General features: G+C 38.3%; 1 protein-coding gene across 7 annotated transcripts in view; it reads left to right on the top strand.

Annotated features, from left to right (window-relative positions):
* grid2 (glutamate receptor, ionotropic, delta 2) overlaps window positions 1-25606 on the top strand; it is a 493088-nt gene that overhangs the window by 306766 nt on the left and 160716 nt on the right. For all 7 annotated transcript variants that reach the window (XR_016114686.1, XM_088994116.1, XM_088994120.1 and 4 more), the window contains 2 exons: window positions 11278-11451; window positions 23553-23714. Coding sequence is in view for 6 of the 7 variants with exons in the window: in XM_088994116.1 (XP_088850242.1) it covers window positions 11278-11451; window positions 23553-23714 (336 nt within the window). In the remaining variant the exon portion in view is untranslated. The remainder of the gene's footprint in view (window positions 1-11277; window positions 11452-23552; window positions 23715-25606) is intronic.

Here is a 25606-nt window from a genome sequence, read left to right as displayed (position 1 = left end):
TTTGCTTGGCAATTAACAGGTACATTTAGAAACTAACATGAATTAACATGTGCCATCCAAAGCCCATCAGGAGTTGTCAAATTTAATTTATAAAATATAATATCAGAGTTAAGAATATCAGTATAGAACGTTTAAATTGGAATCCTGATGAAAATTAGACAAGTAAACCATAGGTGACAAAGTCAAGGCCCGGGGACCAAATCTGGCCCGCCACATCATTTTATACGGCCAATGAAAGCAAAATAACCATGTCAAGTTCCTTGATGCTTGCTAAAGTCTGAACCAAAATTTCAATTTGTCCCATATAAACCACAATAACAAGCATTATATATTTGAAAACGAGTTATTCATGAATTTGGTGTGCGCTCTATATGCAATATGTGGAGTGGATTAAACATTCTAATGGCATCCCTAAATTCATAACGACCCTCGAGAGGAAACCGTTGCCACAACGTGGCCCACGGCAAAAAAATGACTTCCCAGATATCAAGGGTACAACGTCGCCCATAAAATCTCAGTCATGATGAGCACACTCATGATGTGCAAAAATATGTCATAAATATGACATATTTTTGCACATCATCTGGCAGTGAATGAGTTTAGAAGAAAAAAATAAAGGACTGAGATTTTATGGGCGACGTTGTACCCTTGATATCTGGGGTGTCAAAGTCATTTTTTGCCGTGGGCCACGTTGTGGCATCGGTTTCCTCTCGAGGGTCGTTATGAATTTAGGGATGCCATTAGAATGTTTAATCCACTCCACATATTGCATATAGAGCGCACACCAAATTCAATATGTAAAGTTTTCTTTAGCCGTCATCTTTACCTCTTTGAAGGTGTCGGATGTTTCCCTCCTCATCCGAAGAGCTTCATCAGTGATTTAAAGTTGTGCTGGTAACCCCATATATATCTCTATAGGGATATATGCAAGGCCAGAGTTACCAGCACGACTTTAGTTGTGAGTTAGATGGGCCACTCCTGTAAAACTGAGTGCCTACACAGACAAAAATCTCGAATAATGGCAGTGAATGAATTATGTATATAAGGATGGCTTCTTTAGTTTTACATGCAATAATGCTGCTTTAGTGGTAGTCATTCATTAGTTTGCTTGAAAAAAATGGCACATTTTATGGCACCAGAAACGGGTACGTCCATGACATTAGACAATAAAGAGAGGACACAAAGAAAACCTATGGCATATTGTGTAGCAAAACAAATTCAAAAATCTTTCCAAAAAGTGTCAGACAATGCAAATTTTGTCAATGTCCCGTTTGCACAAGCGCACAAGAACAAGTAGGCCTTTTTCATAAGCAATTACAGTCCGGAGAAGAGATACTGCACACAGATGACGTTGAAAACAAATGCTGTACCGTGAATTTTTAACGACCATGAAGTGGGAGATGAGCTGAACTGCCCGCGGCAGGATATGATATGTCTCAACCCTTCGCTATTACCGGCAGGGAGCGGGCGGCTGGTTTTGGGCATTACTTGAATAATGTGAGAGGAGTAAATTAAGCCGCTGAGACACTGGACGTAAGTAACACTCTGACCTTCATGCGAGTAAGGTAGGAGGACAATTAATCACTGCATTGTCCATGCGTGTCTCGCAAGGGAAGACATGGCAGTGGGTTAAACTCATTTTTAAATGTATTCCCCCATTTTCACGATACTTCATTTTTGTGTCTATCTTTGAACTTTAATGGGAATGAAGTGAAGTGGAATACAACTGTATATGCGGTTCATTGCCCAAAGTTGTTTATCTTTTATTTTTTGTGCCCTATTCCAAGTAACCAAAAATAATTATCGATATAACATCATGTTGATAACAATCTACTCTGTGCATTTGGTGTTTACAAGGTATCCTCTTCTTGGATTTTATTAGCGCAATGTGGGGAAAAAAAGTTAGTGGTTTTAACTTTGGGCGTGAAGTGGAAGAAAAAAATGTCTTCTTGGATGTCAAACCTTATAAAAATTTAAATGGGAAAAACAAATCGGCAGTTCAGCAAACGAAATTTGCTTTTGAACTCTGTGGAATTAAAGGAGAATACATTTTCGAAGATAATATTAGGCAGGTATTTTAAATATGAATAACTGCAAGAAGAAATGAGCACACGAGAAGTCCACTAAGTCCCGATCTTAGTCATACGAGTAAACTTTTTTTTCATTTTTGCAGGGGCGAGGTGGGGCTGTTGGCGATTTCACAGTGAGAATTCCGCTAGTTATTTCTCCCTGTTCATACCTTAAGGTGACCGTTGGTCATAAGATGACGTGATTAAACTTACTTTATAGTAATGCATTTCCAAGAGAGCTTTGTTTACAATTCATGACCTGTACGTGCCTTTGATGAAAAAGGAGCAAAATAAGTGCATACCTTCCTCCACATTATTTAAAGTGCGGACAATATTCCACCAGCCAGTGGCTGCGCTTCCGATCGATGCCATTCTCCAATTACTTCACTCGAATCCACTCGAGACAAATCAACATTTCTGCGAAATTTCCACAGGGAATAAAACAAGTAATAACTGTAATTACATACTTGAGTTCAAAGACTGAATTGTTCACGCGGGAAAAACATTCACAAGAATCAAACAGTGTGCGCAACTGAACTCAACTGCTAACCAAAATGGCAGCACCGATTTAACCAGTGTCTCTGGTGATAAAAGTTGCTGCGTGAAAAATACTGTAATAAAAAAAAATCTCAGACTATCACTACTAATTCTAGTGAGCTGACCAACCAATTTAATAGCAATTGGAAATAATGTGTGTTGATTCACATTCTTTTGAACACGAATGTAATTACTTTGTCAGAGTGGAGCAAATCACATTAAAAAGTTTAAAAAGTGACTTCAAGCAACGGGCATATTACAGTATTGCTGAGTTTCGCCTTAATGTGGTTCGCATAATGATCGATTCTCTTCCCACCTTCAAATCCCATCTCAAAATCCACCTATTTAAATTGGCATACTCTGTTTAGTTTTATCTCTTCTTTTTATTGATAATTTTATCTGTGGTTTTATTCTGCCTGTCTTGTGATTGGAAAGATTCATTGGTAGCTTGGAAAGGCACTTAAAAATAAAATGCATTATGATTATTGCAGAAATCGCGTGACACAGCAGATGTGACACTTAACTGCAACAACAATGTTTTAGTTGAATTGTTGAAAAATATTCACTCCCCCATTTGCAGTTGGCTTCATAAATATCCCACCTCTTTGCAGAAGTGCAATCTGTGGTCCCAAATAGAAAAGAAAATGACAACAGCCACAACATACGTGCTAAAAACATGTGGCTTCAATGAAAAGGCACCACCCGACTAGGTTCCCTGCGTGCTCGCTTATGGCAGCTAACAATGTGGTGCAACCCGCTGAGCACGCTGTCATGTCTTGTTGATTGCCTGCTAGGCCACATTCACAGTGAACTGTCAGACATCTGCTATTGTCGACCACTCTTCAGGCTGCCTGGCTGGCAGCGCTCTGTTCTTTTAGAAGCTTGACTGGAATGATCAAACTGCAAGTCAAATTGCAACCTTTTTTTCCATCATTCCATTGTAGTACTGGAATACATGAATCTGTGTTCTCATTTTTTTTTTCAACCGAACTATATATTGGACCTCCTTACCATATTTTCCGATGTAAAAGGTGCACCCAAAAGCCTTGATTTTCCTTAAAAGATGACCTTGCACCTTATACGGCGGTGCGCCTTATATGTGAAGTAATATTGGGCCACAACAGGTCTCGCAGCCGCTGTCAGCAGTCACCAACTCCATTTAACCCTGTAAAAGAAGTCGAGCGTAACCCCAGCCTCTACTCTAGCGCCTTATAATATGTTGTGCCCTATATTTGGAAAACTTTTATATATTTATATATATTTGCAAACCTTTTTCCATTATTTGAAGATGCGCCTTATAGTCCAGTGCGGCATATATATGGGAAAAGTTTGAAAATAAACCATTCATTGGGGGTGCACCTTATACTCTGGTGTGCCTAATACACCGAAACATGTGGTAGTATAAAATGCTTGGAATACAAACAATTGTTATATTTCCGGACCTATAAAGCCCTTCAGAGTATTTATTTATTGAGTAATTATTATTATTATTATTATTATTATTGTAATTATACTTTCATTATAGCAATTAATATGATATATAATAATAATCATCGTCATCATCCTCATCAGTAGTAGTGGTAGTAGTGGTATTATTATTATTACTATTATTATTATTATTGTTATTATTAGTCATCGTCGTCGTAGTAGTAGTTGTTGTAGTATTATTATTAGTGTTGTTGTTGTTTAATATAATTAATATACTATATTATATAGTATATAATAATTATATCATTATTATTATTGTTGTTGTTCTTGTTGTTCTGATATATGATTTTAACTATTATTATTATTATTATTATTATTAGTGTTATCATATTGTTATTAATCTTATTATTATTATTATTATTATTATTAGTATTATTATTATTGATAGTAGTAGTAGTAATGGTAGTACTCTTCTTTTTCTTATTATTATTAGTATTATTATTAGTATTAGTATTATTATTAGTATTAGTATTATATATTCATAGTCATAAGTTCATAAATGCTAAAAGCATTTGCTAGCATATGTTTATTCAAACAGAGACAAAGACAGCGTTGCACAAGTGTGGTGGAGCAATCTCATTGTATGCAACTTGACCATCAACGTGTTTTGAGTAATTACGTTAAGGCACAAACATTATTTACTATTACAACTCCAAGCGACAAAATCACTCAACTGCACAAGAAATTGTCTGTAACAATGTCCTACTTCTGCCAATCACAATGCCGTCGAGAAGAATTTAGAATGTTTTATTCCAGTGCATTTTCAATGAGTCTATTGTGGGATGTATGAAGCTTTTTTTTCAAAAAGACTATTTAAGTGAATGAAGCCTTCAATATTCTCTTGTACTTTGGAACATGACTATGGGTGGGAGCGTGTGCTTGTCTCTCCGCGCTTTATTATGGATGAAGGGATAGTGTATGGTTGTCATAACTTTGCTTTATCTACAGCCAGCAGTTCGACGTCCCACTGAGACAGAGTTCACACTTTATAATTGATCATGCTGCCCTTCCTCATCGCCTTCGTTCTGCTCAGGGGGTGAGAATGAGGAAGAGAAATGATAAAGGATGCACACTCCTGTTTTTCTCCAAAGTTTAGAAGACAACACTGAAAAGTCTGACTGTCCATCATGAATCACTTTGCGACTAAGAGGTTGACGGTGGAGTGAATTAGTGGTTAGCATGTCCGACGGATGGTTTGGAACTTTGATTCCTGTCTTGCTTTTCGGAACTTGGTGCTTTTGTGTGACTTTTTTCCTGGTATTTCAACGTTCTCATGCTGTTCCTCTTAAGCCAAGTGTCCAGACTGCTCCAAAATGTTGGTATTTTGCTCAGAACATTTAAGACAATGCAACTCTGATTTTCATAGACTTGTGCTGATGCACAGGTGTCAAATTCAAGACCCAAAGGCCAAATCTGGCCCGCCACATTATTTTATTCGGCCCGTGAAAGCAAATCAAGCATATCAAGTGCCATGATGCTCGATAAAGTCCCAACCAAAATTTCAAATTGTCATATGTCAACCACAATTACAGTCATTATAAATGATATGTATTTTTATTTTTATTTTTATTTTTATTTTTATTTTTATTTTTATTTTTATTTTTATTTTTATTTTTATTTTTATTTTTAGTATTATTTTTAGTATTATTATTATTATTATGGACTTCAGATTTGAAAGGATTAAACCTTCTAATGGTTTCCACAGTATCATAATGGCCCTTCAGAGGAAACCGGAACTACAATGTGGTCCGCGGCAAAAAAATGAATTTTACACCCCTGTGCTAGCGCAACCATTACATTTGCTGAACGCAAAAAAAAATCTTACTCTCTCTTATTCAGCCTAACCCTTACACAGAGATGTTAATAATAATAACAACAACAACAACAACAACAACAACAACAATAATAATAATAATAATAATAATAATAATAATAATAATAATAATAATAATAATACATTACATTTTAAGTGCCTTTTAAAGCTCTCAAGGACACTACACAGTCACAGACAAGCATCGGTACTAACTTAAAACTGATTATTTTCTTACAGACAGTGTATTGTAGGTGTTCAATTACCTGACATGTTTCGGCGTATACTTCCGCCTTCGTCAGAGTGTCACGGTTGTTGTTGTGATGCGCCTTTTTCAGCTGGCGCGTAACATTTACTGTCATTCATTCCCGAATTAATTTAGGTTTAGTTTTTTTCCTGCTTGGATGGCAAAAAAAACACTGGCCAGACCTCTGGCAATGTTTTTTTTCATCCATAAGGGGGCAGAATTTCCATTTGTTTACCATGTTAGAGCTTAGTTCCAGCTTCAGCTGTTGTGAAAGCACTATATAAACCAATATGTATGTATTGCATTATTATTTGGACAGCCACCTTCTTTCAAACTTATATAACTCCAGTCCTATGTAATTTAGAATTTAACCCTTTCCTTTCTGATGAAAGAAAAGAGTCTAAGAATTATTATACAACCATTCATTGAATGTGTATGCAGTCCTAAAACTCAATATTCTGTGGATCCTGGAATTAGAGTGACAAAAACCCTGGCACTGGAGTGTTTTTTTGCACATGTCTGGCAGTGAATGAATTTACATCTAACTGAACATCTGACCGGCCCGGTAGTCGAGTGGTTAGCACACTGGCTTCACAGTGCAGAGGTCGCCGGTCCGGCCTCCCTGTGTGAAGTTTGCATGTTCTCCCCGGGCCCGCGTGGGTTTTCTCCGGGTCCTCCGGTTTCCTCCCACACTCCAAAAACATGCATGAAGGCAGATTGACCACTCCAAATTGTCCCTAGGTGTGAGTGTGCCTCGTGCCCGAAGACAGCTGAGATAGGCTCCTGCACCCCTCGCGACCCTAATGAGGAATAAGCGGTATGGAAAATGGATGGATGAACATCTGACCATTTCCCTGTTTAACGTTAAGTCCGCATTTTCCTCACCAATCAGAAAAGCAAATGATGTCAAGCCTTCTCACAATTCATCATGTCTTGTGTTTACTTCTGATTCTGAGATGAGAAATGTGTGCATTTTTATCATCCACCAATGGTATGAAAGAGGCATCTATTGCCGCACACTTATCTTTTAGAAGCATTGATGGTGAAGGCGCATGATCATCCTATAACTAAAAGCAATAAAGACCGTGTGGTTTTCCCCCCATGCGGAGGACTTGGGAGGTTGAGCAGTGGAAATGGGAGGTCATCAGAAAGGTTAGAGACTAAATGAATAGTTTTTTTCTCTCTCAAGAAAGAAGCCTTTAATGTCTCTGAGGGAGAGGTGAAGAGGCTGTGACGAGAGGGGGCCAGAGGACAAAGTATAATAAAGGATGAGAGATGTTTTCAAATAAAAAGCCAGAAGAAAAGGAGCTCTTGGATAAATTGGAGAGATTATGATTTTCATGTTGATGGAGAAAGCAACCAATGAGCTGTTGAGCTCCTGAGATTACTTTTTGGCTTTTGTGGTTTTGTGATTTTGTGTACTGTTTTGTGGGGAGGGTGTGAACATTATAGTTCAGTGTTTCTTCAACCGCCTGGATGAATGGTCGTTTGACAGGAAGAAGCCTGAGGCGAGTATATATATATATATATATATATATATATATATATATATATATATATATATAATATATATATATATATATATATATATATATATCAGTACAAGAATATGTTTTCAAAGTTCTCCGAATCCCTTTAATGTTGTATATCGACAACAAACTTTTCCTATTTCCACCTCGTCTGGCCAACCACTTCATTTTATTCGGCCTGTGAAAGTAAATCAAACTTGTTAAATTCCATGATGCTTGCTAAAGTCCGAACTTTATATGTAATATGTGGAGGGCATTAAACATTCTAATTCCCAAATATCCAAATTCATAATGGCCCGTGAGAGGAAACCGTAACTACAATGTGGCCCGCGACAAAAAAATGGCAGCCTTGGATTGCATTATTAGCCTGTATCAGTCTCACAATGGAGAACTTTACATTTCAGAGCAGCAGGAAGAGGAAAGGAAAGAAATAGAAAAACAAAATACAAGGGATGCTGGAAAGGGAGAAACTCTCGTGATTTGGTTGTAGGATTAGCATTAGCGCTTGTAGCTAACACTTAATTTTGTTCAGCAAGACCGCCCTTCCATTTGGTTTCAATCAGAACAATTGTTCATTTGGAGACACCTTGAGTGTTTGCGTCTAATGAATAGAGGCAGTAAAAATACTGTGCATTTACTGCCCTTGTGATGTGTTCTCATATAGCCAAGTGTCCAGAAGGAACAGAATCCCATTATTCAGTGGACCATGCAAACAATGTGAAAGAAATCAAATAGTCATTTGTGTAAAACAGAGAAATAAATATTCTGACCTCACCTAAGGCGTCGAATAATTTAATCTTGAACACGTTTCACCTTGTGTGTCTGCCTGTCCTATCAAGTTTAAAAAACAATACTAGTGAGGAATCTATTTACAGGGCTTCTGGGAGTGAAACGTAGCACAAATCTGAAAACAATCGTCCACTGGCTCTGGATTACAAAACCGAGACTACAGAGTAACACAAAACGCTGAAAATTGCTTTCACAACTGGCAGATCTGTTGGTCAAAAGAGAATTAAAATTCACGGTGGCCTGACAAGGGCAAGCACTGAATGTCACACAGATACATACACACACGCACACACACGCACGCACGCACGCGTACACACACACACGCACACACACACACACACACACACACACACACACACACACACACACACACACACACACACACACACACACACACACACACACGCACACAAACGCATGCACTCGAACACCCTTCTCAAAAGACTAAATGTCTCACACATGAATGCATTAACGCAAAAAAAAAAAATCTGCACATGCACACACACACACACAGGAGCTACTTTCAAACCATCCCATCATTGTGCTTGTGTCAGCCTCTCTCCAAAAAAAGGAAAACATTCACCCAGTGTGACTTTCACTGGAGGCGTGTTCCAAAAGCTGTTTTAGTGACTGATGCAAAACAAATGTGACACACATTTTAAACACATTAAATGACACCTTCTCTTGCCGCATAGTTGTACAGAGATAAGCTCACCCGCAGAAAAAAATATCCTGTGAGTTTTGAAAGGCGCTTATAAATGAAATGTATTATTATTATTATTATTATTATTATTATTATTATTATTATTATTATTATTATTATTATTATTAACTTATGAAGTCAACTGTTTGATTCTGTACGATACCAGATGAAAAATGTGTGGACTTGAAGATTGAACATGATGTTATTGACAACATGGGGAAAGTCTTATCTCCACCGGAGACAAAAACAGGTGAGGGTAGTTGAGTATTTCGATGGATCGTTGATAAAAATTACCAAGGTAGAATCTGCCTCGCACTTGTTCTTTCCAGTTTTAAATTGGCAGTTGAGAAATCTACAAGTCACGCCCAAGTAACGCTATAACACCTCTTAACCCTGTTCATGATACATTTTACACCTCAGTAAATCTAATAATCTATCTAATATTACATAGTTCAGAATTTCCCATTTTCTGACTTTTTCCCTTTTCTGCCATGTGTATTTTTTGTTAGTTAGTTAGTTAGTTAGTTAGTTAGTTAGTTAGTTATTTTGATATGTATTTATAGTATTGTTTATTTATCTATCTATTTAGTTATGTATTTATCTGTTTTATTTATTTATTTATTCATGTATTTTTATTTATTTATTTATTATATATTTATTTATGTATGTATTTATCTGTATGCATGTTTTTTCAATGTATTTATGTATTTATTTATTTATCGTATTGCTTATCTATTTAGTTATGTATGTATTTATCTGGCTATATTTATTTGTTTATTTCTTTATTTGTTTATTTATAGTATTGTTTATTTATCTACCTATTTAGTTGTGTATGTATTTATCTGTATGTATGTTTATGTTTATGTTTGTGTGTATTTATTTATTTGTTTGGTTATATCATTAGTTTTTTTATCTATTTGTTTATCTATCTATTTATTCATTTATGTATTATATTTAGTGCATTATTAGTTTTTCTGGATAATTTTAATATAATAATAATTAATAATTAAATCATTTTATCTGTATGTATGTTTATTTATATATTTATTTTATGTATGTATGTAATTATTTATAGTATTGTTTATTTATTTACCTATTTAGTTGTGTATGTATTTATCTGTATGTATGTTTATTTATGTATGTATTTATTTATTTGTTTTTGTAATATTATTCGTTTTTTTATTTATTTATCTATGTATTTGTTCATTAATGTATTATATATAGTGCATTGTTTTATTTTTTTTAATATAAGAGCAACATGATTGTTTTCAGAAAGCGCTACTATATCTCAGGAACAATGTACTGTACTTACGCACTGCCCTTGAATGTGGATTAAGAAATGCATAGTCGATGCACTTTCCATCCATTTATTGCCAGGAGAACAAATAAACAGAACACACCCACGTGCTGTCAACCGCAGATCACATCCAGACATTGGCACGCAGACTGATGCTCGTCTTCTAAAACAGTGGTGTCAAACATACGGCCCGCGGTCCGGAACCGGTCCCAAGTTGGTTTGATCAGGCCCGCAGAATAATTTAAAAGTGGAAAAAATGCAAAAACGACATGGAATTCATATTTTTAATGACGTGCAAGTCAATGATTGTCCACTAGGGGGTAGAGTGTTGCTGTTTCGATCAATGTGGAAGAAAAGAGCGGTTTCAACACCAAAATGTAATTATCCAAACGGAGAAAGGTAGATAAGGAATGTAGAATTTTCGATGAAAAATGTACCATGTCATATTTTTTGACAGAGATGCAGGAAACTTTTGTGTTTGGTGTGTTTTCAACAAGTTTCAGTATTGAAGGAATGATATTTGGTTATTTATAGCATGTATGGTATAATTTTAATGGTCCGGCCCACTTGACATCTACTGAGCCCATACATGGCCCACCATGTGAAATGAGTTTGACACCTGTGATCTAAAACAAAGATAATCCAATGAAGTATTTTCAACGTACTACATTTTTATTTATTTTGTGTTCAAACCTATTTTAAAAAAGTGATCTTTGAGAATGCCTGAATCAATTTAACCCATTATTAAACCCAGAATGATACATGGAGACGTTTGTCATCAATCCCTTTCCATTTTGCGCCCTCTCAGGAGATATCCGACTATGACCTGCAAGAGTTGGTAATGAAGTCAATGGGTCGACTGACATTGGTGCGACAGACCTTCCCCATGCCGCAGAACACAACGCAGCGTTGCGTCAAACACAATCACCGGATCAACACGTCGCTCTGCGATCCAAAAAACGCCAAGGCGCAGCAGCTGGAGGTGAGCCCATCTCAAACCAAATACAGACACTATCATTTAAAATGAAAGAGATCTAAGCAATTGATTGATCTTGTGTTTCATTATTTCACTTTGCAAACAAAATTAAAGCAAATCCCTGGTGACATAACGTGTCCTTGAGAGTTTTGAAAGCCGCTTATAAATAAAACGTATTATTATTATTATTATTATTATTATTATTATTATTATTATTATTATGATGATGATGATGATTAGAAAATCAAATGGTGAGTATAGTTTTGCTTTTTTGAATGTTGCGGTGCCGATGACCATTTTGTTTTTGGGAGCCTTTTACTTCATCTTTATTAAGTTCGTAGAGTTGCTTGTTCTGTAGCCACAAGGGGACACAAGCCAGTCTCTTCTTGTGCCGGTCCCAAGCCCGGATAAATACAGAGGGTTGTGTCAGGAAGGGCATCCGACGTAAAAGCGTGGTCAAAACAAAAATGTGAATCAAACCTCTGAAGATGGAGGACACTAATTCGCTCTGGCGACCCCTGAAGGAAAAAGCCGAAAGGTAAAGAAAAAGAAGAAAATCTATGATGAAAAATCAAAGATCAGCCACTTACAACTGCAACTACTACCACTGCTCGTTCCCCTTCAAGAAATAGTCAATAAAAGCATAGGCTCTTCTGAAATCAATCAATGTCCGACCCGTTCTCATTTGGAATCCCATTAAGTCATTCACTGCCATTCCCAAATGTATTTATTTATTGATCTGACCTCTTGCAATGTTCATCCCATGAGGGGCCTGAATTTACTTTAGTACAGCCCCCCCCCCATTTTAAGCTCAGATAACTCTAGAACCATATAACTTAGATTTTTTTTTCTAATGAAAGAAGAGAGTCTAAGGTTTCTTACGCTGCATTGAATGTCTATTTAGTCCTAAAACTCAATATTCTGTGCGCCCTGCAATTTGAGTGAAAATGACAAAAACCCTGGCACTGGAGTAGACACATTTTTACACATCGTCTGGCAGTGTATGAGTAAATAAAAACTTTTTTTTTTTTTGAAAATCATATTATGTTTTAGATTTTATGGTGGTAGCTTGTGCGATACTGTTTAACACAACCCAGCATTGCTCAGTACACGATTGTATTGCTTTTACGCTGTATTTTCCACCAAACAAATGCAGTTTCCACATGGACTCTAGGAAGTCATGAGCCTCATCTCTGTCGGGTCATCCATCTTTTAATACTCTCAAAAATGATAAAATACCAAAAAAATTAGCAGGGACATTAGGAAATTATAATTTGGTTTGATTTGTTGCCTGCTTTGCTTACCGTGTTTACATTTGAGGTTATTTGCGGGATTGCATTCCAAAGCCTGTTTACATTGCTGTGTATTTTTGACGGCATTGAGTTGAATTACTTTGAAGGCATTCTCTCTTTGTGCCTCGTTTTTCACCCCTTCATGCACCCTGTAACCTGATAAGCTGTCCACTGCAATAACCACGATCCCTTAAAGAACAACGACACCATTTTTTTGTTTCCTAACTGACATCAGAAAAACGTTTTATAGCATCTAAAATACCCAAAACACACAGATTTTTAGTCAAATGCAAAACACCAATAAAAATGACTTAAAGTGTGCTAAAACTGCAACAAAATGAGCTGCTAATTGGGGATTTTCAGAAAGTCCTGCACCCAGTTCATGACGTCACGCCAAGACGTCTTGCCTTGCTCGAGAATCAAAACAACGGCTTTAGATTCAGAGAAGATGCTTTCTTGTTACTCATCCAGTTATGAATATGATTCAAATAGTTCTGTAGATGAAAGCATAAATGTTTGCAATCGATTAAAGGAGTCCTCCCATATCAATTCGAGCCGTCAATGACACCAATGTAGCGTCCCAGAAAATGCACAAGATGGCGCCCAAGCTCCTTTGGAAATGGGCTGATTTGTCTGCTGGGAATTTGTGTCAGTGAGTATCAAATAGTAGTCTTGGTGCAACACACAACGATTCACCATTGCGTTATTGATGTGTTTTACTTCTAATTTCGCCATCAACACCAATCAACATGAAGTTTTCAGACCAAACAAAGTACCCAAAATGCATCGTGTGTCGCTTTCTCGGTCAGTGACGATACCTACGTGACGTCACGGTAGGTATCGTCACCAACTCAAAAACAAGATTTCCTGAAGATTCAGCATGAGTCTTAAAATGTAAAATATAGCTATCTGCGGTGGAGTCTTTGTAAAATACGCTCAGTAAAAGTCATTTGAAGTGAATTTACAAATTATGGACACAACTTGTCTGCAGGCTTCGGTTCTCCTTTTGGCGTAAAGTTGACCAGTGTCTATCTATGTAGTTATGTTAGACATATTCAATGCTTTCCATTGTTTTCCCATCTGTCTTGTGTTTTTCCTTCTTCCTTGTTTTTTTTTTCTTCCCCTTAATATGTGCCCCTAAGGTGACAATATGTATGCAGTCATGATGGTCTTTGGTGTGTCCCTCTACTTGTGCTTATGCATGCAAGTCATCAAACTTCCATCAGACAGGCGACGAAAAGAGAAGCGCACCCTTATTTACGTTCCAAGACAAAATGTATTAAATTGAATCCAGTGCTGTTGATTTATGTGGCAGCACAAGAGCCCCACGCATCACATTTGAGGAGACGTGGGAATTTGTTAAAAGGAGAATCATTGCCGCCGTGCTTATGAAGATGTCACGGCACAGCCGCAAGTAAAATAAGTCCACAAGGTCAGCTGGAAGACAACAAGGTCATTTTAGAGCCTTGAAGATTTTCTCGTGCAAAATTATTTTTTGATATCTGCCAAGGCCGAGCAACAAAAGTTTGAATGCATCGATTTTTGGTGATAGTGCATCTAATTTTTCAGAAAACTCCCGATTATGGTAAATGTCAAGAGAATTAAATAGAGGAATGGCTAAGTCGACTTTCAAATTTGAAATGATACATTTCAGGCCTCCGCTGAGGTCTCAAATGCAAAACAAAAAATAAGCGCAATTGAGAGCAAATTTTTTGGAAGGCAACTTTTTTTGGGGAAGAATGATTTAATGACTCGACACACGGAGATCTTGTAGATGTGAAATTATGAACCTTTCATCTCAGACTATCAGAATCCATTCCATCCATTTCATTTTCCTGTCTTCGGGCACCAATTGCAGAGCACACAAAGACAAACAACAGTCACTCTCACATTTGCACATAGGGACAATTTGGAGTGTTCAATCCCTGCATGTTTTTGGAATATGGGAGGAAACCCCCGCGGGCCCGGGGAGAACATACAAACTCCACACAGGGACGCCGGAGCAGGACACGAACCGGCGACCTTTGCACTGTGAAGCCGGTGGCTGTTCTTATTTACCATGCATACCATGCAACTTTGATCCCCCACCACAAAAAAACACATCTCCATTTTTGTTTCTTTGTCCATCTATTTTTGTTTTGTTTTTATTTTACGATAGCTTGCAACTTATAGATTCATAAATGATGATAATGATATAAGATTAAAGGACAACCGGTGTCTCCGGACAAGTTGTGTCCATAATTTGTAAAATGGCTTCAAATGACTTCTACTGAGCGTATTTTACAAAGATTCCACCGCATATAGCTATATTTTACGTTCTAAGACTCGTGCTGAATATTCCGGAAGTCTTGTTTTTGAGTTGGTGACGAGTCCGTATGTGACGTCACTGAAGGAACGCCCCTGACCGAAAAAAAGACACATTGTAGCAGTACTTCCATCACGTCAATGCTTGTTTGGTCTGAAAAACCCGTGTTGCACCAGACAGAGCCAGAAGAGGGCGCCCAAAATCCATGTAAGGAATTTATCAGCCTGTGGAAACGGGCTGATTCAATACACACCGGAGCTCGGTGGCCATTTTCTGTCTCTTTTTGGGTGAGACATTTCCCCCCAATGTTGCCTCAAAATGGCACGGAATTAATTATTTAATCGATTGCACACATGTATGCTTTCCTCTTCAGAACTATTTGAATCATATTCATAACTGGATGTGTAACAAGAAAGCATATTCTGTGAATCCGAAGCCATTGTTTTGATTCTGCAGCAATGCAAGACGTCTTGGCGTGACATCACGAACTGGGGGCGGGACTTTCTGAAAATGCCCAATTCACAGCTCGATTTTTTGCAGATTTTGGACACTATTGGTGTTTTGCATTTGAATAAAAATATCATACTGCGTGTTTTGGGTATTTTAGATGCTATACAACGTTTTTCTGATGTCAGTTCGGAAACAAAAAAGTGATGTTGGTTGTCCTTTAAGGAACCGGTGACTGCAGACCTTATCAAATTGCTGGAATATACAGTATTTTAAGTCATAGGTGTCAAACGCAAGACCTGGGGGGTCCAAATCTGGCCCACCACATCATTTTACTCGGCCCGGGTGTCACATTCGTATTCGGCAGCAAGTGGCGGGTTTACGCCTCGCCGCTTGTACACACCTGCTGCCAATCACCTCGTTATGTCACCGGGTATTTAAGGGATTTATTAGGTCGTGGGATGGCCCGTGGAGTGATGTTTCTCGCCACTGCCATTGCCCAGGTTAGAGATTTTTTTGCTGTGTATGTTATTGTCTGTCCTGGTCCAAGCCCCTCCCCCCCTTCCCACTAGTCATCTCTATCTAGTCGGAATTATTACTCAGTGCACTTAAGTGTGCACATACTTTCTATTCCGTTTGTGGAGTACAAAGGTTGGTTCTCCCCTTCCCTCCCTACTCGCGCTTCGTTTGTGTTTATTTCGTATTTTTCCTGGTCCACATTTGGGACCAACGGCCCTAGTTTGTTTTTGGTCCGTTTGGTACGGTTTTACGCGTCTTCATTAATCAGAATCAGAATCAGAAAACCTTTAATCGTCCCACAATGGGGAAATTTGCAAAAAACATCTTAATCGGATCTACTGTCTCTGTCGACCATACTTTGGGCATCCAGCAAATGATTTCGTTCCGACGATAATCACACTGCCTCGTTCGGAACATGACATGGGATAAAGCAAATCAAACTTGTGAAATGCCATTATGCTTGCTAAAGTCCGTACCAAAATTTAAAATTGTCCCATATAAACCACAATGACAGTCATTATTGTTGAGAGGACAGTAATTTCATCTGTGCTGTATGTCATGCATATTAGCATATTTGACAATAAAGCTGACTTTGACTTTGACTTTTTTTGACTTCAAATTTGAAATGTTTTGTATTGAATATGTGGAGCGGATTAACTTGACCTGATGAACTTGTCTCCCGGTACAACGCGGACCTCACGAACACCCTCAACGCCCTTGCTCCTGTAAAGTCCCGGTCTGTTCAATTTACCCGACCTGCACCCTGGTTCACCCCCCATCTCCGTTCCATCAAAACAAAGACTCGCCAACTTGAAAGACTTTACAGGAAGTCCGGGCTCACTATCCACAAGGACATGTATGCAACTCACCTTACCCTTTATAAGGACTCTATCTCACGCGCAAAATCGCTATATTACTCTGGACTCATTGATTCAAATTCTGGTAACTCACGGGCCCTCTTTTCCCTCTATCACAAAATCACACAATCTCCTATCTCTCTCCCCTCACACTTTTATTCCTCTGAGACATGCAACACTCTGCTGATGTTTTTTTGCGAAAAGATCAACAAAATCCATCAGCACATCGGGTCCTCTGTCCGCCCCCCTTCTCCCAGCCTTTCTACTCCTTCCAAACATTTTTCCGCTTTTGCACTCCCCCATCCCTCTATAATCTCAGACATTATCACCAAATCCAAGAACTCCTCCTGTCAACTCGACCCCCTCCCCACTATCCTTATCAAGTCCTGCCTACCCTCTCTTCTCCCATTTATTTCTACCATTATTCACTCCTCATTATCAACTGGAATTGTTCCTATCCCACTCAAAACCGCAGTTGTCACTCCAATCTTGAAAAAACCTGGCTCAGACCCAAACGATTTCAATAACTTACGTCCAATTTCCCACCTTCCATTCATCGCCAAAATTCTTGAAAAGACAGTTGTGTCCCAGCTTCACTGACACCTCACTCACAATAACCTCTACGAACAATTCCAGTCTGGTTTCCGCCCCCGCCACAGTACCGAATCGGCTCTCATAAAAATCACGAATGTTCTTTTTATGGCAGCCGATGCCGGTTCACTCTCCATCCTCATCCTTCTCGACCTGACCTCAGCTTTTGACACCATTTCCCACCCTATCCTTCTCGACAGACTTTCCACCCTAGGCATCACCCACACCCCACTCCGCTGGTTTCATTCCTATCTCTCTGATCGCGCACAATTCATCCAAATCAACCCGTTCACCTCACGGTCCTCTCCGGTGTCCTCTGGTGTGCCTCAAGGGTCTGTCCTGGGGCCACTTCTCTTTATTATCTACCTACTTCCTCTTGGCAATATTTTCCGTAAGTTTGGCATTCACTTTCACTGCTTCGCGGATGACACCCAACTCTACCTCTCCAGCAAACCCGACGCCTCTCTTCCACCTTCATCCCTCTCATGTTGCCTCTCAGAAATTAAATCCTGGCTTTCCCATAACTTTCTCAAGCTCAACAGTGAAAAAACTGAACTTCTTCTTGTCGGTACCAAATCCACCCTCCACAAAACTAACAGTTTCTCCCTCACCATTGACAGTTCTACCGTGTCCCCCTCCCCTCAGGTCAAGAGTCTGGGTGTCATCCTCGATAGCTCACTATCCTTTCACTCCCATATTAATAACATTACTCGGTCTGCTTATTTCCACCTCCGTAATATTAACCGTCTCCGTCCCTCGCTCACCCCTCACTCCGCTGCTATCCTTATCCACAGTCTTGTCACCTCCCGCATCGATTATTGCAACGCACTTCTCTTCGGTGTCAATCAGAAATTTCTCCAGAAACTCCAACTCGTCCAAAATTCTTCAGCCCGGATCATCACTAAAACCCCCTCCTTTCACCACATCACCCCTGTACTCCAGCAACTCCACTGGCTACCGGTTAAACATCGTATCGAATTCAAAATACTTCTGTTTACTTTCAAAGCCATCCATAACCTTGCTCCTCCCTATCTTTCTGACCTGCTTCAAATCTCTGTTCCTTCTCGGTCCCTCAGATCCTCATCCTCCCTTCACCTCTATCTGCCCTCTGCCCGTCTCACCACGATGGGATGCAGAGCTTTCAGCCGCTCTGCTCCCAAACTCTGGAATTCACTCCCACCCAACATCCGTAATATTGACTCCCTCCCTATTTTCAAGGCTCATCTCAAAACCCATTTGTTTAAAATTGCTTTCAATGTCTAATTCTCTCTGCTATTTTATTATTTATCATTTTACTTATGGTTTTATTGTTATGTGCTGTGTTCTATTGTTTTTATTGTAAAGTGTCCTTGGGTGTTTTGAAAGGCGCTTGAAATAAAATGTAGTATTTATTATTATTATTATTATTAAACAGTTCAAATGGCTTCCTCAAATTGACAACGGCCCCTGAAAGGAAACCATTACCACAATGTGGCCCGTGGCAAAATAAGAGTTTCACACCTTAGCTCTCAGTATAAACTCTTACTAAGGCTAAACATTAAAATAAAACAAAATGATATTACCATCATTATTTTCCGCTTAATACAGTGGAAAGCTTATCAGTTTCCCGGGTGCATGAAAGTGTTAAAAAATGCCAGTCACTGACCTGTGCTCATCAGTTTTACTCTCTTTGCTGCTGAATTTGCCTGAGGGGGGGTTATGCTCGATAAATTCTTAATCTAAAACACCACTTGGCACCCCGCACCCCCTGCATGAGGCATTCACTTGTTTTATAGTACATGCAAATGAGCCATCAACAACACCAGGAGGCTCTGGTGCAGTGCAAAAGAGAATCAGTTATTCCTAATAAGACCCCAGCCGCCGTCCCCTTGTATGCATTAAATTTATAGTGAGGTTTTTTTTTTTTACTTCGTAAAGTCATTGGAGGATAGTGTGTTTTAATGTACACCTGTTCAATACCTTGTATGGGTGGAAAGATGGCCTTAGATGCCCAATTTCACACTGCGCTGAAGCAAAGCAATGCAGGCGGAGACATCCGCACCACACACATACACAGACATATGGTGCACACACAAAATTGATCGGGGATGGGTCACTAGATTTATTTTCCACTTTAATTTTCACAGAAAAGGCAAAAAGAGCAAGACATGTGACAAGAGAGTCCCCCAAAAGGCAGAGAGAAAAAGAAAGTTTGATGTATTTTCTCTTTTATCTTATCTGTCCGTCTGCTCCTGTCCCCCACACCCCCAAAAGGAAAGATTATACAAGAGAAAACCCCTGATGTCATGGACATCATTGAGTTCCTTTTCATTTCAAACTTATTATTCTGCACTTTTACTTTTATAACATTTCCAGTTTGTGACAGCACAGTATGACATTCGCATCAATCATGTGAAACTGAGCTGAAAAATGGTTTCTTAAAATCTTTTCCACTGCACGATACAATGACAACGCTTCACCCATTATTGATGTTTCAACACTGGCCAAACGGCAAAATTATTCCACGGCCTTGTCTCTCGACTCATTTTGGGCCGTACAGCTTTTCATTAGAATAAATATATGTATATAATAAATAATAATAATAATACATTTCATTGAAAAGCGCCTTTCAAAACTCTCAAGGTCACTTTACAGTCACAAGATAAGTTTTTCTGTGGGTGAGCAGCGGCAGCCACACGCGGCCGCATTCACTCAACCCAGAAGTAACTCAAATAGATAGAAAGCTAGCTAGCTAGCCAATCGATAGCCAACAGATAACTAGCTAGATAGCCAACCAGCTAGATAGTGAATAGATAGCTAGCTAGCCAGCCAAAACTAATAGATAACAAATATCTAGCAAATGATTTTTTTTCCACATGTGCAATTCTAAATACTTAACTTAAAACATAACTCATTCACTGCCATTCACAAATTTATTTGGGAAATGAAAATATGACATTGACCGCCATTCCCGAATTTTTTCAGGTTTTGTTTTTCCTTGTTTATGTGCCGATAAAGCGCTGGTCAGACCTTTGGCAATGTTTTTCCCTTGCAGGAGGGGGCAACATTTGCCTTTTGTTCATGTTAGCGCTATGTTCCAGTTTCAGCTGTTGTTAAAGCACTATATAAACCAATATGTATGTATTCCATTGTATTTTGGACAGCCACCCTGATTTCAAGCTCATTTAACTTAAGACTCAAAAAAATTGGAATTAACGTGTTTTTTTTTTTTTTTTTTTTTTTTTTTTTAATGAAAGTCTAAGGTTTCTTACACTGCATTGAATATTGAATGTTTATCTAGTCCTAAAACTCAATATTCTGTGGGTCCTGCAATTTGAGTGAAAATGACAAAAACCCTGGCACCGGAGTGGACACGTTTTTGCACGTCTGGCAGTGAATGAGTTAAAAAACATCCCCAAAAAGTCGGGGAAATAAATGGCCATGCTAAAAGGTCGTAGCAAGAGAAGAAGCATTTAGCTCTTTCGCACCAACCAAGTGGTTTGGTGAAGCTTAAAAAAAAAATCAAAAAAATTGGGGGAGGGTAATTCATTTTTGATATGTTTTAAGTCGGAAGACAAGTATGACAAAAAAATGCTAAACTAAATGTGTGTAATATATTACGTTTCAACATCTCAGTGTCATGCTTTGGAAGGTGGTGGTGGTGGACCCCAAAAGAGCAGACAGCAGGGAGGAGTAGGGTGTATTTGACAAATTGTATTAAATAAAGTCGGTAGGAACAAAATCTCAAACAACAAAGTCATCAGAACAAAAAGGTCCAAAGTAGCAAACAAAACCGTGAGTAAAACATGACAAAACGAAACAAACCTGACATAGTGAAACAAACAATGACCCACTGAAATGTGGCTCTCTGTACATATTTCACACTTCTCTCAGGCATTTCATTTTTTACAGGTTCAGACATATTTATTTGCTTGATTGTTTTCTTTTAACATTTTGGGTTGCCGACCCCTGCTATCAAAGATGCCCTACAATATCCAATCACAACCGAAGCTGAAATTAGATCCTTTCAGACATACAAAGCTTGTTTTTCTCAACATATTAGCATACTTATATATATATATATATATATATATATATATATATATATATATATATATATATATATATATATATATATATATATATATATATATATATATATATATATGCCTTTAAATTGCAGCTGCAGTTACATTTCTGAATGTGTATATATACTCACAAAACACATCTATCTAGTAATAGTGGAGTATTTAACATGAATGCCAGCAAGTTTTCTGTCATACAACAAAACCAGCACAACACTGCCCCGTGTTCCAGTTAGAGAAACAAACAGGGTGCGCTTGCAAATACAAATGAAGAGTGGCGGCCATCGTCGTTGGATGCTTCAGTGTGCACTAGCGCTTTGATTATTTCTACATGCCAACATCTAAAAATAGACAAGCCCGGAGTCGTGTTTTGATGTACGAGCGGCGGTGCTGCTGGCGTGCGCTTGTGCGAAATAACTGTGCTTAATTAATGGGAGATGGCGGGTGTCAACTGTGTGGTGTGTGCGCAATGGCGGCTTCTGCCACCACTGTCAGTCTTTTCATTATCTTCTCGTTATCTTTTGGGTTTTTTGGGGTGGGGGATGTAAGAGGAGAGTCTCAGTAAATCACAGTGTCATCCATCACAGGGCCGAATCACCCCCGCCTCGCAGCATGGAGGTACACTCACACTGCAGGCGTAGATGTGCTTGGACTTAAAACAATCCCGTGGTTGGTAAATGTCATTTTAGCTCAACGATGGTTGGTTCAGACGCCTTGTGTGCATCTGGCAATGAGTCACACTGGATTTGCATGCTTACGCAAAGCTAACTTGATGGTTGCAAAACACCCACATTTACATCAAAACAAGTTAGCCAAGTGCACGTCTACAGTATTTATTTCAACTCACCTCAGATGAATAAACCTTGATTAACTCATTCACTGCCAGACTGTCTCTTAAATAGCTCAAGCAAACATGCGTCTGAGGCTTTGTTATGGATTGACAGTTAGTGAAGTGGCAATATACGCACTTGCTGTATTTTTTCCCCAAAAAATCTAATCTATTTTTTTGGGGTATTGTTTAGAATAATGATTTTTTTTGATAGGTATTAACACATTCACCACTAGACGATGTGCAAAAATGTGTCCACTCCTGTGCCAGGTTTTCTGTCACTTTCACTCAAAATCCAGGAGCCACAGAATATTTAGTTTTAGGATTACATAATCATCCAATACAGTTAGAAACCTTAGGCTCTCTTCTTTAATCAGAAAAAAAGAGTTCATTTCTAAATTATATGCGCCTGGAGTTATATGAGCTTGAAATGAAGATGGCTGTCCAAAATACAATGTAATGCAGTACATACATATTGGTTTATATAGCGCTTTAACCACAGCTGAAGGTGGAACAAAGCTCTAACATACAATACCATACATCAGCTGCAGCTGCAGCTGTAACAAGGCGCTTCACATAATAGTCAACACAAAGCAAAATGATAAACACAACAGGAACATAAAAACATGGACAGTTGTGCAATTTTAGCGACTTTCCCCATGTACTCTATGATGTTTGAGTACAAGACAAACACTTTATTACAGTAAAGTCTCGTTATATCGATATTCAAGGGAGTCCGAAAAAATATCGATATAACCGGGACTATCGATATATCCGACCCTGTTTGCATGTAATTTTCTCCGTGCGTGCATAGAAATAGTATCGATATAACCGGGACTATCGATATATCCGATATCGATATAACGAGACTTTACTGTACATGAAACAGACATCATGGTGGAAAAAATGGAAATGCTGCAGAGAGAAAAACATAGCAGAGGCCATGGCCAGCAGTTTATCGGCACCCAAGCATAAAAACAACCCTAACAAATTCCGGAAGTGCGCTTTACGTCATGTTTTCAATTCCCGAATAAATTTGTGAATGGCAGTGAATGAGGTAATCTCAAGAAATGGCTTTTTTTAATCCTAAATTCATGGAAAGGATGAATGAATTGAACAGCAAAAATATCTATAACCTATAACCTCGATAAAACAACATATTTATATTTATATTTATATTTATATTTATATTTGTGTGTCTAGATCACAAATCGCTACATCTATGACACGGTGCTGCTGCTGGCTAACACCTTTCATCGAAAGCTGGAGGACAGGAAGTGGCACAGCATGGCCAGTTTGAGCTGCATCCGGAAGAACTCCAAACCCTGGCAAGGGGGGAAAAGTATGCTGGACACCGTCAAAAAGGTATGAGATGAACACTGTCATAGTTCTTGGGCGAAGTGAATAGCGACAATCCAACCTTTATGAAGAGGTCCTGTCTGACGATGTTTAATTAGGGTAGCGGGATGCAAATTAAAAGTCACAGGCAGGTGAATCGCCCAAACACTTGAAAATTTAACAGAGACTCTGGGGGTTATTTAAATCAACTCTGAAGAGACTGCCGCCAGGGACGTCTTCTTGAAGAGCCGAACTGGCTGATGAAAGTGTTGCGACAAATCACGGCCCGATCTCAAGGTGAAACGCAGCGATAGATACGTATTTGTTATTGCCTCGCGCTAATCCTAAATTAGCATTTCACTTGTCGACGTTCCTGGAATCATTTTTTTATCAGTATCAGAACAAGGAGACACAGATCCAACTGGATGTAAACATGATGAAAGAATGCAAGTCAAGGTGAAATGGGGGGGAGTTGAATTAAGTAAGTAACTACGTACATGGCTGCAGAAAAAGTAAGACCCTACTCAGCACCCCCCCACACACACACACACACATTAGTGAACTGTTCAGTGTGCGGCAAAACCTTGTTCATTGAATTGTTATATTATTTGAAAGTTGAGCTCAACTTTCATTGAGAGATGTAAAAAAAGCAATGGGATCTATACTGGTTGTCAGGAGGGTAACTTGCCAAACTCTTCCCAATTTGCTGGTGTCAGAATTCATCCCAAGAGGGAATTCTACAGCGTTCGAGCAATGTTCTAAAACACGCAATATTTTGCGTTCTCATCTATGCCACCATAGCTAAGAAAGGGGAGGGAAAAAAATATTTTCAAAAGTCATTTTAACGAGCAATATGACTTTAAAATATGCCTCACAAATGGCTTAAACAAGCACTAGAAAAAAGCAACACCTAATAATACACAAGGAACTTGAAAATTGGCATATGTTTCAAGCTGATGGACGTGTTGTTTATTTTGCAATTTTCTTGCTATTATGTTTTTTTATTATTACTTATTTTCTTGATAATACCAGTACACTCTTTTTCTTGAATATTCTGCAAATAAGCCCCAATATATATATATATATCCCCAAATTCTGCATGTTAAACCCATGGAAATAGTGAAATTACTGTCAATGGGTGACTAAAGTGCACCTCTAACATTGAATCTTAGGTGGGATTTAGAATATTTTTGAAAAATGCTGCATTTAAACTCACCCACGAATATATCTCACTTATTTTTCTTTAATTTGATTATTTTATGTTTGTACCCCTATTTTTTTAACGACGATGACTGTCTTGTTAGCATAAATAGCTCATTCTAACTTAGCAAATGTGTTGTTATTGCCCGTCACCAAAACCTGCTGAAGTTGATACTGTTCGTTTGTCTTCACTTGCATTTCCATTTTACCGCAATCCGTCTTCATGGAGAGCCAACACTTTGAATGGGTCAACCGGGCAGATCAGTCTCCGCTTGTTACAAAGTCCTTTCTGACCGTTACCAATGGAATTTAGGAATAGCTGCAGTGAAACAAGATGACTGTGTAAAGGAGAGTAAGTGGGGATGCAGGAAGCGCTTAGATTGCATCACAAAAAAGTTATTAAACTCTACTGTTCTGTTATTTATTTACCATGGATGGAAACTGACTGCTTGCCTTTTCGCCATGGATTGCCGAAGATGGAAAGTTAAGCTAAATTGGCATCATAGAAAGCAAAATTTAATAATCACAATATGCAACCATAACATAAAAAATGGCCAGTATACATATAATAAAATAATAATATAATAAAATATTGTATAAATTTAAATATAATATAAATAAAAATGTATAAATATAAATAAATATAGTATAAGGTGCATCGGAGTATATATGTATTTTCAAAATGTTCCGTATATAAGGCACACCAATGAATGAAAAAC

Source organism: Hippocampus bargibanti, linkage group LG04 (genome assembly GCF_051943395.1).
Source record: "Hippocampus bargibanti isolate YZ-2025 linkage group LG04, ASM5194339v1, whole genome shotgun sequence".
NCBI classification, from domain to species: Eukaryota; Metazoa; Chordata; class Actinopteri; order Syngnathiformes; family Syngnathidae; genus Hippocampus; species Hippocampus bargibanti.
Note: the sequence above shows the minus strand (reverse complement) of the source record. Positions and strands in the feature narration are given on the sequence as shown.